General features: G+C 35.2%; 1 protein-coding gene across 5 annotated transcripts in view; it reads right to left on the bottom strand.

Moving 5' to 3' along the window:
* Klc (kinesin light chain) overlaps positions 1–17,205 on the bottom strand; it is a 35,539-nt gene that overhangs the window by 6,439 nt on the left and 11,895 nt on the right. For 3 of the 5 annotated variants that reach the window (XM_067787544.1, XM_067787543.1, XM_067787542.1), the window contains 3 exons: positions 14,382–15,014; positions 3,943–4,063; positions 2,073–2,552 (listed from right to left, as the gene is read on the bottom strand). In XM_067787544.1, the coding sequence (XP_067643645.1) occupies positions 2,073–2,552; positions 3,943–4,063; positions 14,382–14,989 (1,209 nt within the window). In that variant the 5' untranslated portion in view covers positions 14,990–15,014. Of the gene's footprint in view, positions 1–2,072; positions 2,553–3,942; positions 4,064–14,381; positions 15,015–15,483; positions 15,623–17,205 lie in introns of those variants that run through there. The other 2 variants (XM_067787545.1, XM_067787541.1) reach the window with 2 other exon arrangements.

The raw sequence follows: 17,205 nt of genomic DNA, 5'->3' as shown, positions 1-17,205 counted from the left end.
TCGTTTAAATATTTAAAAAAAAAAAAAATCGCTGTAAAGCGCTTACACGACTTTTTCCTTCTATCTCTTTGTTTTTTTCTTTCCTTCATATAGCGTCACATATAGTGTAATTGGTGTAAGGTCCATGTCAGTTTCCTTGTGATAATACTAGTAGTTCGCAGCGGCTGCGTTGGCTAGGCCATGTTATGCGGATGAAAGATGATGCTACGGCTAAGAAAGTATTTTTTATCGGATCCCGCCTATTTAAGTAGAGGAAGAGGGAGGCCCCCATACCGCCGAAAGGATCAGTTGGAAAAATATTTAAACTACCTTGGTGTGACCAATTGGCGCCAGTTGGCAGAGCGAAGAAGCGACAGACGCGCCTTGTTGGACGGCCACAACCGTTTAAACGGTTAAGCGCCAGTTAAGTAAGTAATTAAGTAATACTAGTAGTTCTGCTTCCAAATACGGGTACCGATAAAAATACTTTCTGAGGCGACGCCGCGGTCCCCCAGCGGGTTTGGGGGTCAGAATATACTCGCGGCAGGTATGCCTGTCGTAAGGGGCGACCAAAATACCAAGTTCAAGGGGCTGTGTACCGCAACCCTTTCAGGTTGCCAGCGCAATAGATAGCTTCTCCAAACCCGATTGTCAACCTCACCTATCCGCGGCGAAACCTGTTTCACTAACAGACGAGGCTCTGGCGACCCTAAGGGATGGCCTGAAGGTTTAATGTAGCCATATAAATCGTTCCCGAGATGATCGGCCTAGCACCTTAATGGTGCAATGTCACCGGAGCGTACCGGATATGTATCCGGCAAAGGTCCATCACATCGCTAACACTCCCCAAAGCCTTCGGAGAGAAACCTTTTCGCTACAACAACAACAACATCGCCGCGGACACTAAGTTCACTTCAAGTCCTGTTGTTGCTTGAAAGAGTAAAAACACGCCTAAAAGGTGTGTTACCAATTGGGGAAAGTACTTTGCCGTACAGTAGTCCGGATCGCTACTACAACTTTCCGTTGCAGTGTCAACTTGTGCCTTGAACGAAAAGCAGCAGAATATTGATAGTGAGGAATGAAAGAAAAAAAATAAAAAAGACATTGAAGATGGAACAACGCCGAAGCCGGTTTGTCTCCAAGCCAAATTTTACGAGGGATGGCGGAAACTGTTCCCATATATATCAACAAGTAGTCTTTACTACACTCGGCCGCACCCACATATCCTAAGGCGCCCGCTCCATCTTTTCCACACTCTCATCCTTAATTATTACTTTCCTTATTCAGCTGCATCTCTCTCAGTCATCTTTCTCCATTCCTTTATACATGCATTTTCGCATAACAGAATTATGCAGATGCTTAATAAAAAAGAAAACAGTTTTAATGTGGTACCAACAGTTCCCGCTCTCCTACTTATTTGAAATACCCAACCATAATCAACATAGGTTAGGTTAGGTTCAAGTGGCTGCCGTTCACATCGGAGCGGCACACTTAGGCCTTTATAGGCCCATTGTGAAATGACACGAATTTGTTCCTACTCTCCTAATCAAACCACTTCGTTGAGTTTGTGAAGCTAACCAAGCGTCGTGTATTGACCTCAGCTATATCAGTCAGATCTACGAGAAACATCTTGCCCATAAAACGTTGCCTTCTTCTACCGAGCGCTAGATATTCACAGAGTAGATGCCTAACAGTTTCAGGCTCTTCTTCTCTCTCACGGAGGGTGAGAAGCCATGTGAGTTTTGCCTTTGCCATCTTTCATGATGCTTCCACCTGGCTCCCGCTTCCATCAGTAGAGCCTCCTTTATCTTGATCTTGCAGTTGGAGAGCGGCATGCCCAACCTCTTCCAGGATGGCGACAGTGGAAGGGAGGTACCCTTTCTTGCAAGCTCATCCGCCATCTCATTACCTGGTATGCCTTTATGTCCCGGAACCCATACCAGATGCAGAGTACACATAAGTAATTTTTTTTGCTGTGTAACTGAGATCACCTTTGCTACTTTATTACACCATAAGATATACGCCAGTTTAATTTTTTTGTTTTTCTTGTTTTCTATTTATCTAAAATCTACAAGGCTACTGTTGACACTTACCTGCCAGATTGGCTTATTTTTGCTATCAATAGCGCCGAATTCACGTTCGTGTGCACGTGTTAAGACTTGTTTATAAAGGATTTCAGCTTCTGTATATTTGCCTTGCTTCAAATAACAGCTGGCTAAATTGTTTTTGGTTTTGGCTACATTCGAATCATCTGGACCGAGTTTCGATTCATAAATTTCTAATGCTCGTTGGTAATACTTTTCAACTTCATCGTATTTTCCTTGATTTTGACATAATAATGCTAAATTATTCAATTGTTTGGCCACATCTGGATGATCTTTGCCCAATACTTTTTCTCTTATTTCCAAAGCACGCTTGCATAAGGGCTCAGCATCTTTATATTTGCCACGTTTACCATATAAAACAGCTAAATTATTTAAGGTTGCAGCAACGGCTGGATGATTTTCACCCAGAGTTTTACCACGAATTGATAGAGCATCGTTAAGTAGATTGGCTGCCTCTTTGTATTTGTTCTAATAAAAAATAAAAATTCAAAAGTTAAATAAGTCAATTGGACTATTTCTGTAGTCAATACGCTATACGACAAACACTCTTCTTTTTCTGGGTATTGGACCGAGCTATTTTTTATACACAGCTGAGCAGAGCTCACAGAGTATATTAATTTTGTTCGCATAACGGTAATCCGTAACGGCATAAACTAATCGAGATAGATATAGATTCTATATATCAATATCCGTCCGTCCGTCTGTAAACACGATAACTTGAGTAAATTTTGAGGTATCTTGATGAAATTTGGTACGCAAGTTCCTGGGCACTCATCTCAGATCGCTATTCAAAATGAACGAAATCTGACCACGCCCACTTTTTCGATATCGAAAATTTCGAAAAACCGAAAAAGTGCGATAATTCATTACCAAAGACGGATAAAGCGATGAAACTTGGTAGGTGGGTTGGCTTTATGACGCAGAATAGAAAATTAGCAAAATTTTGGACAGTGGGCGTGGCAGCGGCCACTTTTAAAAAAAAGTAATTTAAAAGTTTTGCAAGCTGTAATTTGGCAGTCGTTGAAGATATCATGATGAAATTTGGCAGGAACTAAATCCGTCCTCTTGGCAAATACTAGAAGCTTTTTAGGACCTATACTGCTTGCTGCTTCTAGATCTGATACCTGTGCCATTCCCATTAGCTGAAGTCTGAGCCTTGCGGACGCAGGGCACGAGGGCGAAAAGTGCATGATCGTTTCCTCTTCTAACCCGCACGTCCTACATTTGATATCACTGAAAAGGCCTAACTTAAAAGCAAGTGACGCCATAGGGTAGAGTCCATTCAGAATACTCATCATTAGCCTATAGTCACCTTTTTTCAATAATAAGAGTAGCTTTGTAAGTATAAGATTGTAAGACCTGCTTGGTCTATCAAGTGCAGCTATCGCCTTATTTAATTTCCAGCTCATCCTCTTTTTCATTTCCCTTTCTGTCCACTGACCCAATATCTAGATTCTTTCCGGACTGCTTACAATAAAAAAAATTTCGCCACTACCTATGTTTTCGAGGACAGCTTCGAAAAACGAAAGAATTATGTACTTTTTTACTTATGCCGCAATCTCTAAAAAAATTGTTTTGGTCCAATACCCACCAAAAAACTTATATTCACAAAAAAATTAATAGTATTTAATTATTATTTCGACTGCTGAGTACAGTATCGCCCTGTCTGAGCTGCTGTTTCCAAAACGCCTATCTCAGACAACTTTTGAAAAACGACTTATTTCGGAATATGTTTTGAAAACGCCTATCTCAGAATTCTTTTTTGTGTTAGGGCATTAAAAACAAATCCTGAAATAGGTTTTTGAGATACTCCACTCATCAGTCGATTTTTTATTTGTTTTATACTGCTTCAACTCACCTGATCACGATAGACTAAGGCTAGAATATTTAACATTGTTGCTACATCGGGGTGATCGTGGCCACTAGTTTTTTCGAGATCTTCCAGTGCCTGTTTGCAAAGTGGTACCGCAACTTCATATCTAAAAATATTAAATATTATATTATGTCAAGATGTACAAGGTTTAGTTTAAAAAAAATTTAAGAATAGCTCAAATGAAAGCTTTCGAAGTTCTATTTATGACACCTAAAAGTATGCTTCACAGTAGCAACTTAGCTTTGGAATAATTGTATACTGGCAGTGTAAATACACAAGCGCCTAAAAGTGTGCTTCAAGTTGAATTATTTGTTACAACTCGTACGCACTTAGGTACACACTAGAATTCAATTTACATTTTTATGCCAGGTTTTTCAGTAGTTATAAGCTAAGCTTAAACTCTAGTCAAATTTAAACTCCAGTTAAACTAGAGAGCAGTTTTTCAGTCAAATCTTAAGGCCGCCTTTGGAGGTTGTTTTTTTTTTTTTTGTATGGCAACATTTGTCTTTTATGTACGTCCCTTATTTTAGCGGCGAAAGGTTAGCGGAATAAGTTGAAAATTTTACATAATTACACTGAAAGAAAAAGACTGGTAAAATCAACCGAAATACGGGTCAATTCAACCGAAATTTCTGTAAATTTATATCCATCGCAACAATATGTTGAATCAACTGCGCACAAATCGTTGATTCATAATTGACCGTTTTAGTAGTCAAATGAACAAAAAAAGTTGTTGCGACAGATTTGTACGAAAGTATCCATGTTGCGGCATTTGCAAGGCAGATGAGTTTTCACTGAGATCTTTTCATGGCAGAAATACACTCGGAGTGCTTGCCGAACAGTGCCGAGGGGCGACACCGCTTAGGAAAATTTTCTTCTAATTGAAAAACCTTATTTCTAAAATTTTTATGTTGCTTTGCCCGGGGTGTAAACCCAGGGTCTTCGGTGTGGTAGGCGGAGCACGCTACCATCACACCACGGCGGCCGCCATATACATACGTAAATATGTGCGTACATATACTACACAGCATACATAAGGACAAAGTAGAGAGCGCAGTGAGCGTAAAAATCTCTTTGAAATGTGCTCATGTATTGACTGTTGATCGCTGTTGAAATGACCAGTGAGATCAGCTAACAAAAAAATCAGTTAGCTTGATTAGGAATCTGTCAATTTTACAGAATTTTGTAACTTCCCAGCAAACACAGTTTCTAACGTTAGAGAAATATTGTAATTTTACATTAGAATTCTAATGTAGTTCTCTAATGCATTTCGAATCGAAAACTAGGTTAGAGAACTAGGTTAGAATTCGACTGTGAAACGATTCGAATAACACCAGAAATGCGATGTTATGATTATTGTCACAGTTATCGATTATTTGCAAGACATGATCACCCATTCTTAGTGTTATACAAACAAAATAAAAATAGTGGAAATATTAAAAGTTGCGAAATAAGTTTTTTTTATATATAATAATAAATACTAGTAAGTGAAAATGAATCAAAAAGAGTTAAAAAAGGAAAGCGAGCAGATTATTGAAGTGCTATTTGAATGGCATGAACAAAACGCTTCCTCATCCGTACCTCAAACCAACGCTGAACTCAATATTTAAGTACGGTTTGATTTTTTATTATCAAAGAAATAGCCTTTGAAATATGTTCATTCTTAATACATAAGATTATAACCAAATAAACGTATTTGATATAATGAAACAATGAAAATTGCGCTGATTTTAAATAATTGAACTTAATTGCGTATGACTTAAAAATTCTCATTCGAAACTCATTAGAATTTGACGTTAGAATTCGATTAGAATTCTAACCCTTTTCTCGATATCGAGAACGAAGTCCCCTTTTTGTCGAGAATGCTATAATTCGCGACAGTTTCGCAAATCGTCCTCTCACCTTCTACCTTAGAGAAATACATTAGAATTCAATTCGTCTTCTAATCGTTTTTTAACCTAAATGTTTGTTGGGTTAAGAGCGGCAATTTCTCTTCTGTTGAAATTACTAAACTAAATTGTTCGCTTGACAAAGAACTCGGTCGAATTAATCATAATTCGATCAATTTTACCGAATCTCCGTTAAGTCAAGAACAACAGAACCGATTTGCTGATTTTACTAGCACCATTTCTTTCAGTGTAGTAGCTAATTAATTGCGAGAAAAAAATTTATAGCTTTACAAATTTTTTTTATGAGATTCTGCAGTAAAATAAGACTGAAGTTAGCAGAGCCAATCGGCGAAAGGTTGGCGGAATAAGTTGACAATTTTAGCTAATTAGTAGCTAAGAAATTTATTATTATATTATTAATGGTTCCGCTAACTTCAGTCTTATTTTAAAGAAAAATGTCATAAAAAAAAACTTGTAATGCATTAAATTTTTTTCCCCGCAATTAATTACCTTCTAATTATATCAAATTTACACCTTATTTCGCCAACAAATGTCATTAAAAAAAAGGTAATACACTAAATTTGTTTTCCACGCAATTAATTTGCACTTAATTAGCTACTAATTATTTAAAATTTTCAACTTATTCCGCCAACCTTTTGCCGATTGGTTCCGCTAACTTCAGTCTTATTTCAGCACAGAATCTCATTAAAAAAATTTGTAAAGCTATACATTTTTTTCTCGCAATTAATTTGTTACTAATTATGTAAAGTTTTCAACTTATTCCGCCAACCTTTTGCCGATTGGTTCCGCTAACTTCAGTCTTATTTTATTTTCCTGCAATTCATTTGCAATTAATTAGCTGCTAATTATGTAAAATTTTCAACTTATTCCGCCGACCTTGCGCCGATTGGCTCCGCTAACTTTAGTCTTATTTTGGCGCAGAATCTCATAAAAAAAATTTGTAAAGCTATACATTTTTTTTTTCGCAATTTATTTACACTTAATTAGCTACTAATTATGTAAAATTTTCATCATATTCCGCCAACTTTTCGCCGCTAAAAAAAGGGACGTCTTTTATTTATCTAGATAATTTGCAGATACGGCAACAGTTAGATTTTGTTTAGCCAACAAACATGGAAAAAATATTTCTCCACCTTTAGAGAAATATATATCTAAATCTGGAGTTGATATCCAATAGCATTCTCTAATTATTCTTAAACCGGATAGTTCTCAAATTGGTATTCAACATCATTTTCCAATCACAATTCAGCCTTTGAGAAATTTAGTAAAATTTAACGTTCTCAAGTTCATCTCCAAAGTCATTTTCAAACTATTTTCCAACATTTCAGAGATTTTGAGAAATGTATAGTTCTCTAATGAATATCCAGCACACTTCTCCAGTTGATACCCTACTTTGTATATCGAGTTGAGCTGGAGTTGAAAAAAAAACTTCTCCAAGGTGGTACTACCAAAGCCAACAGCTGTTTATTGTGAGAAATGTACACCTGGGTGGTATCAGTAATGGAGCGTTAGAAATGAATAATGAGTAAGTTATACACGTTTTATTTTATTTTCGTGAAAATACTGTAGTATCGGAATCATACACTTGAGTCTAATTAGAGAACCACACTTGAGTACAAGTTGGTAACTTTCTTTTTTCAACTTAAGTAAAAGCATTTATTGCTTTATAAAAAATTCCCTTTTTTACTGACAACGCTATAATTCTCAGGTTGAGCCACTGTTTCAAAACAACTCTTGAGCTTTTAAAAGTATGCTTCTAATCAACATGAGCTCTAATGGTACTCAAGCCTAAATGCTTGTTGGGTATATTCAACAACATTGCGAACGAACGGGAATAACTGATAGGTTAACTACACTTTAACCTTGCCTTATCGGCAGCTTGAGCTCAGCTTAAACTTCAGTTAAAGTAGACTGAAAAACTGCAGAATAATTTTAAGCGTAATTTAACTGACAAACTGAGTTTTACTTGTACTGAAAAACTGGACGTCAAGCTTATACATCCATCCCTTTCTGCGGCATATATGAACATTAGGGTGGTTACAAGGTGAATTTTAATTTTTGTTCTATCTTTCGGAGCACCCTCGTAAAATATGCCAATAGATCAGAAAATTATTGTTGCAAAGTTTCAGGCCAATCCGATAATGTTAACACGTGTCTCATTGAGGTCAAAGTTAGGAAAAACAGCGATTTTTCAGAAAAAAAATGTAAGGTTTCGTCAGTAAAAGCGAAACCATTTATGCCAGGAACTTCACTCGTTTATCATTCTATAGGTAATGTTATTTGTATTAATTTTGATCCGAATAATAATTTTATAAAACGCTTATTTTTAGCAGTATTTGGTATTTATTTTATATATATTTCTGAAAAATCGCTGTTTTTCCTAACTTTGACCTCAATGAGGCACGATTTAACATCGAATTGGCCTGAAACTTTGCAATAATCATTTTCTGATCTATTGGCATATTTTAGGAGGGTGCCCCGAAAGATAGAACAAAAATTAAAATTCACCATATAAATACCTTGTAACCACCCTAATGCACATATACATAATTTCTATTAAAATTAAGCGGTATAACAGCAATATACAGTTAAGTTCATATTAATAGCAGTGCTTTCTTAGAACCCCAATAAAGTGGATTTATCTAAAGTAAATCAAACCAAATTTAAAACCGTTTGCGTTATGTAATAATGCAATAAGGCTAATTATATTAAGGGCAAAAAATATTTTTTCTACATCACGCCAAGTTGTAAATTTGAAAAAGATTACACAAGTGTCAGAAAAGAATGTTCATAAAAATAGCAGTTTGGGAAGATTTTTATTAAAAAGTCACTATAACTAAAGATATATAGTGATTTAACTCAAAAAACACAAATAGTTGACTATTATTTCGTTGTATAATCCCTATTTCGGATGACGGCGGCACATCTTCGAGGCATGGAGTCCACTAAGCGCTTACATCAGTCCACTGGTATATTAGCCCAAGCTGATTGCACTACTTCGCACAATAACTTTGCATTGGACGTTTTTTTTCATCAACGGCGTTCTTTATATCCCCCCATAAGTTTTCAATGCGGTTCAAATCCGGGGATTGAGCTGGCCACTCCATTACTGCAGTTTTGTTCTCCCGAAAGAAATCCTTTGCTCGCTTGCTCGTATGTTTTGGGTCGTTATCCTGTTGGAAAACCTATTTTAGGATCATTTCTTTCCCCGGACTTGAACCGCATTGAAAACTTATGGGGGGATATAAAGAACGCCGTTGATGAAAAAAAAACGTCCAATGCAAAGTTATTGTGCGAAGTAGTGCAATCAGCTTGGGCTAATATACCAGTGGACCGATGCGCTTAGTGGACTCCATGGCTCGTAGATGTGCCGCCGTCATCCGAAATGGGGGTTATACAACGAAATAATAGTCAACTATTTGTGTTTTTTCAGTTAATTCATTATATATCTTTAGTTATAGTGACTTTTTAATAAAAATCTTTTCAAACTGCTATTTTTATGAACATTCTTTTCTGACACTTGTGTAATCTTTTTCAAATTTACAACAACTTGGCGTAATGTAGAAAAAAATATTTTTTGCTCTTAATATAATTAGCCTTATTGCGTTATTACATAACGCAAACGTTTTTAAATTTGGTTTGATTTACTTTAGATAAATCCACTTTATTGGGGTTCTCAGAAAGCACTGCTATTAATATGAACATAACTGTAGTAGTACTAAAATTAAGACAACAATATACATATATTTTATTTAATAATTTGGGAAAAATTTAAACAATGTGCCATCAGGACGGACAAGGCGACAGCTGGTTCGATTATACCTTGTAAATCTCTTCAAAGCCTTTTCTCCCGGGAGTGGGATCTGAACCCGCACTCCTACGATGGTTGAAGTGTTACAAACGCATTCAGCCACGTCATGCCTTAGTTGTTGTAAAATTTATCCCAAATTATTAAATAAATTAATAATTGCTTCAAATAAATGTTTTCATACATTTAAAGCAATAAGGGCAACCCTCGCTTAATTCATACAAATATACACATATATTTACAAATATAAAAAAAAATCCAAAAAAACAAATACATAAGAAAAAACTTTTCGAATTGCTTTACTACATATGCAAAACAAAGCCGGTTAATGGAGCTACCGTACGGAATTCCTTCATTATTCTAAATTTCTCTATAGTATGCCACGCTCTCGGCCACCGTGGTGTGATGGTAGCGTGCTCCGCCTACCACACCGTATGCCCTGGGTTCGCACCCCGGGCAAAGCAACATCAAAATTTTAGAAATAAGGTTTTTCAATTAGAAGAAAATTTTTCTAAGCGGGGTCGCCCCTCGGCAGTGTTTGGCAAGCGCTCCGGGTGTATTTCTGCCATGAAAAGCTCTCAGCGAAAACTCATCTGCCTTGCAGATGCCGTTCGGAGTCGGCATAAAACATGTAGGTCCCGTCCGGCCAATTTGTAGGGAAAATAAAGAGGAGCACGACGCAAATTGGAAGAGAAGCTCGGCCTTATATCTCTTCGGAGGTTATCGCGCCTTACATTTATTTATTTATTTTTTATGCCACGCTCTCACCTGCGCTCTTTGCATTCATTTTTCATGCGCTAACTCAAAATTCTGTTTTGAACTCGTTTCACCCATTACCACAGCAGTGATGCCAAATAGAGGCCTATTCGCCCTTTTCTGGGATTTTTTAATGAAAAATTTTCCGCAAAAGTGGTGTTTTTCAGTGCTGTCACTTGAACACAAAAATAACTATAGAATTTTTTTAATTACATCACTTCCACTTGTTCAAGGCTACTCGAATTAAAATGAAATATTAAGCCCTCTCAAATTGGATCTGATGTAGGTATTACCAATATACTTGGATGAGTGCATTTGGGAACTGGGTTATGTCAGTGGAAGATTATCTCAAAACATTGAGTATGAAATGTAAGCTTTCAGTAGGGCAAATTCGAAATGCTAAGGTTCAGATAATCATAACAACATAAAAAATACAAGAAACACCAGTAGTGGAATTCACTAACTTATAACGATGCGATTTGTCGAGATTTTAATTAACGATTTTGTCGCTTGCTTTATCGATTGTACCATTCACTAACTTAGTTTTAACGACTCGAAATAAATGACATTTAAATTTTGTTTTAATAGTAGAAAGGTGGCAGCACAGCTTAACGAAACCTAAAAAAGGCGAAAAGCACAAAAGGAATGCCAAAAATAAATAAATTCCGTATACTAACTGCTTTTAATTGTGCAAGTTTTGACATATTTTAACAAAAGGTAAGTAATTGCGGTATTAATTTCATATTTCTGGACATAACCAATTTCTCACGTTAAAATAAAATGGTGTCAACAAGTAATAGTAATAATGCCATTTGATTTATAAATAAAGCAGCTTTTCGTGTTTGAAAGTATTTAAATAAACTTCCGATTTTCTTTTTTAACTAAAATTGCCAGAAATATTAATTTCGTAATTTTTAACGCAGTCAATTTGTTTGCCGTTTATTTAACAACACAGCTGATCGTCGATAAACAAATATCGATACAAAATAGTTACTGAATAATGAAATCGTTATAGTTGTCGATTCGTAAATAAAGCGATGGCAAATGTGGTTAAAAAAGTTAGTGAATTCCAGTACAGAATATTTTGTTGAGCTTGAAATTAGGGGTGTACGAATCCCGATCGAATCGAATAGTTCCAATGATTCGAATTATTCGAACGATTCGAATTATTTAAAGAATTTAAGTTTTAAAAATAATATTTTATTGCAATATTCGCGTAAAAAATATAAAAATTAAATTTTCGAAAACATACTTTATTTAGTTAGTCTAAATTAATAAATAAGTTTGCAGCGGAAACTCATCATCTCATAACAACAATTTCATTTGGCTTTTTTATATGGAATTAATGGAATTTTGTTCCTGAAAATTATTGCTCTTAGGCATTTCCTATACTGGCATATGTAGCTTATAAATATAAACTTGAATGGATACTCATTACATTGAAGTTCAAAAACATTTTAGGTTTAAGTACTACATTTCAGTCAAGAATTGTACAATTTATAAAATATTATAACTCTAAGATGGTAATCACTTCATTTCATACAGTCGATTATAATAATTTGGAAAAGTTAATGAAGTCATTTGGAGCTACTAATTCTATAAAATTAATAATTTTTTAACCAAAAATCAATCATCTTACGTGTTAGACGTAATGTACATTTTTTTTTCATTATACCTATAATCTCCAGAAAAATTATTGCCAAAAATGTTAAAAGCATGCATTTATTTGAATTATTCAAACAATTCGAAATATTCCATTTATTCGACCTATTTGCGGCCCCGGTGGTGTGGTACTAGCGTGCTCCGCCTACCACAACGAAGATCCTGGGTTCACGCCCCCGGCAATGCAACATACAAATTTTAGAAACAAGTTTTTTTTTTCAATTGGAAGAAAGTTTTTCTAAGCGGGGTCGCCCCTTGGCAGTGATTTGGCAAACACTCCGAGTGTATTTCCGTCATGAACAGCTTTTCAGTCAGATAACAAATCTGATTTGCAGATGCCGTTCGGAATCGACATACAACATTTGGGTCCGGCCAATTTGTAGAACCAATTAAAAGCAGCACACGCAAATTGGAACAGAAGCTCGGCCTAAAATCTTTTCGAAGCCTTACATTTATTTATACGAATATTTGGATCGAGTCTCGAATCGAATAATTCGCTTCGAATTATTTGAAATTTCGAATATTCGTACACCCGACAAAAAATATCCTGCCATCGTTCACGTTCTGTGTAAAAAAAATATATAAAAATTTATTCAAATGTATTATTTTTTTCACTTCATCACTTCATAGGACTACGCCTTTTTCAGTTTGTAATTTTTTGAACTTGAATTGTAGTTTTCTGAGTTGGAATTGCATTTTGAAACTGAACTTGAATTGTTGAATTGTTTTTGATTTTCTGTGGTGGTGCACTCGGGGGCTTCGGGAAACTATTTGGCTTTCATCTACATGTCATGTCAGCGCAGCGACAGAGATTTAGTAAAGCAAACAGTCAACCTGTTTTAGGTTGTACTTAAAGCAGTAAACACAAGGACGGAAAATAATAATTTTTTTTTTCGAGTCGAAAAAGTCTGTGTCAAAAAATTGTCCGAGGTGAAAATGTTTGAGTTCTCAGGTATCCCTATAGCAATATCATGTCGAATCATGCATCCTTTTTGTTTTTCGAACTTTTTCCATAAAAGTTCACATATAAAAGTAAAATCTGTATTTTTATTTTTTGAGTCCGATAGAACTAATTAAACTCGGACTTTTAAAAATAAAAGTTCGGAAATAAGAGTTAAATCCGGACATTTATTTTTTAAGGCCAAAATAAAAGTCCGCTTTAATAACAAAGAAACGGCATATCCGAATTAAAAAAAATTTATTTCGGATAAGCCGTTTCTTTGTTATCAAGCCGGACTTTTTTTTTAAAAACTTTTATTTTGGCCTTAAAAAATAAAAGTCCGGATTTAACCGGATTTTATTTTTAAAAGTCCAAGTTTAACTAGTTTTATCGGACTCAGGTATTAAAAATCGGAAAATAATTTTTATCTTGATAAAAATATATTAAAAGTCCAAAATTGATAGTTTTGCAAGGAATTATATTATAAAAGGAATAACAGTTTCCGTCCCTGAATAAAAATCTGATGCGTGTCTTCTTTAAAACATTCTCAATGTTAACACATACTACTACGGAAAAAGTTGCGTTTGTATTCGAAGCTCCTCCGGCGTTGTGCACCACTGAATTAATGCATTACACAAACAAATAAAAAGTAAAAATTTGTGCGTAATTCTCCCTTTTTTCCTGATAATTTATATACTTAGTTTGTTCTCTTTGCAGGTTTATATAACAGATTTTATACGGGTTCGAAAGTTAGATCACCAAAAAAGTGTTTTTGAGCCTAACTTTGAAAAACGGATTTAAACGGTGTACACTTTAATTTATGAAAAAAAAATGTATTTGAACAGTTTTATAAAAAATTACAACAAGCGCTATAGAAATCTCGACAAATCTATCTATTGAGCAAATGTAAATTAAAAATACGAGCCAGACCCATGCGCATCTTGCGCAACCAATATAAAAGTCTCTTATCAAATATCAACAGAAATCAGCTGTTCTATCAATCAATTAAACAGCTTGTGCTGCCATCGGGCGTATGGTAGCAACTGTCGGTAATGAAGTGCAAATATTCACAATAGTACCATAGTACAAATATATTTCTTTCTGTGCTCAGAATCGTTTATTTTTAACAAATTCTTTTAATAAAATATAGCTAAACAAAAGCACTACGACCAAAATTGCCCAAAGCTCGCTAATAGCCCGAATCTCCATCTTTACAACCAAACCTTTATTCATAGATTTGGATTCCAACAGCAATTAGAAATAATATATATGATGTTATGTTACCAAAATGTTTAGAAATTTCGGCGGATATAAAACTACCCATAAGCATACATAAAGACATACACACCTGCCTTGCGAAGCATATTGAATCACCAAATTATGCAAAGTACGTAGACGTGCTGGTATCTCATAGCCAGCAGTTTGATTGGCAAATTGACTTGGCGGCGTCGGTGACATATTATTACGGTCTTCATTTTCCTCATCGGGAAAGAGTTCAACAACAGGATCTGTACGCGATTTTTCACATGAATCTTCTTGCTCTTGATTATCATCGTATTTCTTAACGGATGCCATAAATTCTAAATGTTTCTTTTCCTCTTCCAATTGTGCCACCAATTGTTCAGAAGATTGAAATTTTTGTTGTGTATTTGCCAATTCATCGCGTAACCAAGCATTTTCTTGATGTAAACGACGTACTTGTGTTTTTAATTTTTGTTTTTCAGCTTCAATATTTTGCAAATGTGAAGCCAAAGCCATCATCACCTGTGCTTCGGATAAACCCAATTCAATATGTTCAATATTTTTGCGTACTATATCAGATTTTTCATTGTCGCGGTGTGTCTCACCACCACCCATGCCGGTCATTAGGGATACATGTTCGACTCGTAAGGCCTCAAGGCCCTGCAATACTGTTTTTGTATTGCTAATTATTTCGTCTTGTGTCATTTGCGTCATCTTGCCTATGCTTTCGATTTTTCGTCTGAAAGGAAAAAAAAATTAAGAAAATTTAAAATACTTTGGAGCCAAATGTATGAATAAAGTGGAGTTAGTAAAGGAGTTCGAAAACATTTTTTATGTGTATGCTTTTTTCACGGGAGCGTTAGCATTTTTGAGATTTTTTTTAAGGGTGCAAGTCTAACTTTACACTTTATTATTTGAAATTAAACTAAAATGGGTAGTTTTTAAAGGAATCACTAAAAGAATTATGTTAACTTTAATATGCAAATTTCATGTTCAAAGTAAGCGGCTGCTATGCATATGTATGTATGTATATGTGTGTAGGTGTTTAAAATAGTATGATTAATCCTTTGCAAACACGTACATTATGTATATTGCAGAAGACTTAAAATGCATATATGTACATACATATGTACATACAAACGTTTACACACTTATGATAAAAAAAAATAATTGAATTCATAAAAAACGTCAGCAATACTTTTACTTACATTCTATAAGTTCTTATTGCTTTAGATGCAATCATTTTATAAAATTAATTTTATTTTCAGTAACCAATATCTTGTAACGTCCGTAAGCGCGTACATTTCCACTCTCTCTGTGTGTATTTTGTTTTTACTCAGAAATCAATAATTTTCTTCGTAGCATTATTTACCAATATTCCCCGCATGCGCATATCAACATGACGTAATTTTCAACCCCCCCCCCCAAAAACATTACTTAAGTGCTACCAACATCTTTGCTCACGATATGGGGGTATACTGAATGTAAGCGTAAACGTACATAGGCTTTGTACGGCCCGGTTTATCAGTAGTTGGTTAAGCTAAGCTTAAACTAGGTTTGCTTAAACTCTAATCAAATTTAAACTGCAGTTAAACTACTGAGCAGTTTTTCAGTCACAGTTTAAGGCTGATTTTGGAGTAGGCTTTTTTGTACGGCAACATTGGTTTTTATACTCAGCTGAGCAGAGCTCATAGAGTATATTAACTTTGTTCGCACAACGGTAATCCGTAACGGCATAAACTAATCAAGATCAAAATGATCTGGGTGAAAAAAGAAATTCAGTTAGCCATGTCCGTCCGTCTGTAAACACGATAACTTGAGTAAATTTTGAGGTATCTTGATGAAATTTGGTATGTAGGTTCCTTTGCGCTCATCTCAGATCGCTATTTAAAATGAACGAAATCGGACTACAACCACGCCCACTTTTTCGACATCGAAAATTTCGAAAAACCGAAAAAGTGCGATAATTCATTACCAAAGATGGATAAAGCGATGAAACTTGATAGGTGTGTTGACCTTATGACGCTAAATAGAAAATTAGAAAAATTTTGGACAATGGGCGTGGCACCGCCCACTTTTAAAAGAAGGTAATTTAAAAGTTTTGCAAGCTGTAATTTGGCAGTCGTTGAAGATATAATGATGAAATTTGGTAGGCACGTTACTTCTATTACTATATGTACGCTAAATAAAAATTAGCGAAATCGGATGGCGAAATTTTAACAAAAAATTTAATATATTTACAGTATAAAAGTAAATTATGTCAACATTCGACTCCAGTAATGATATGGTGCAACAAAATACAAAGATAAAAGAAAATTTCAAAATGGGCGTAACTCCACACTTTTTCACTCAATTCGTCTAGGATACTTTTAATGCCATAAGTCGAACAAAAATTTACCAATCCTTGTGAAATTTGGTAGGGATATAGATTATATGACGATAGCTATTTTCTGTGAAAATGGGCGAAATCGGTTGAAGCCACGCCCAGTTTTTATACACAGTCGACCGTCTGTCCTTCCGCTCGGCCGTTAACACGATAACTTGCGCAAAAAACGATATATCTTAACTAAACTTAGTTCACGTATTTATCTAGTCACTTTATCTTGGTATAAAATATGGCGGAAATCTGACTATGACCACGCCCACTTTTCCGATATCGAAAATTGCGAAAAATGAAAAAATTCCATAGTTTGTACCAAATATGAAAAAAGATATGAAACATGGTAATTGGATTGGTTTATTGACGCAAAATATAACTTTAGAAAAAGCTTTGTAAAATGGGTGTGACACCTACCATATTGAGTAGAATAAAATGAAAAAGTTCTGCAGGGCGAAATCAAAAGCCATTGGAATCATGGCAGGAATACTGTTCGTGGTATGACATATATAAATAAATTAGCGGTACCCGACAGAAGATGTTCTAGGTCACC

Source organism: Eurosta solidaginis, chromosome 5 (assembly GCF_040869045.1).
Source record: "Eurosta solidaginis isolate ZX-2024a chromosome 5, ASM4086904v1, whole genome shotgun sequence".
NCBI lineage: Eukaryota > Metazoa > Arthropoda > Insecta > Diptera > Tephritidae > Eurosta > Eurosta solidaginis.
This window is presented reverse-complemented; position numbering and strand designations above follow the sequence as displayed.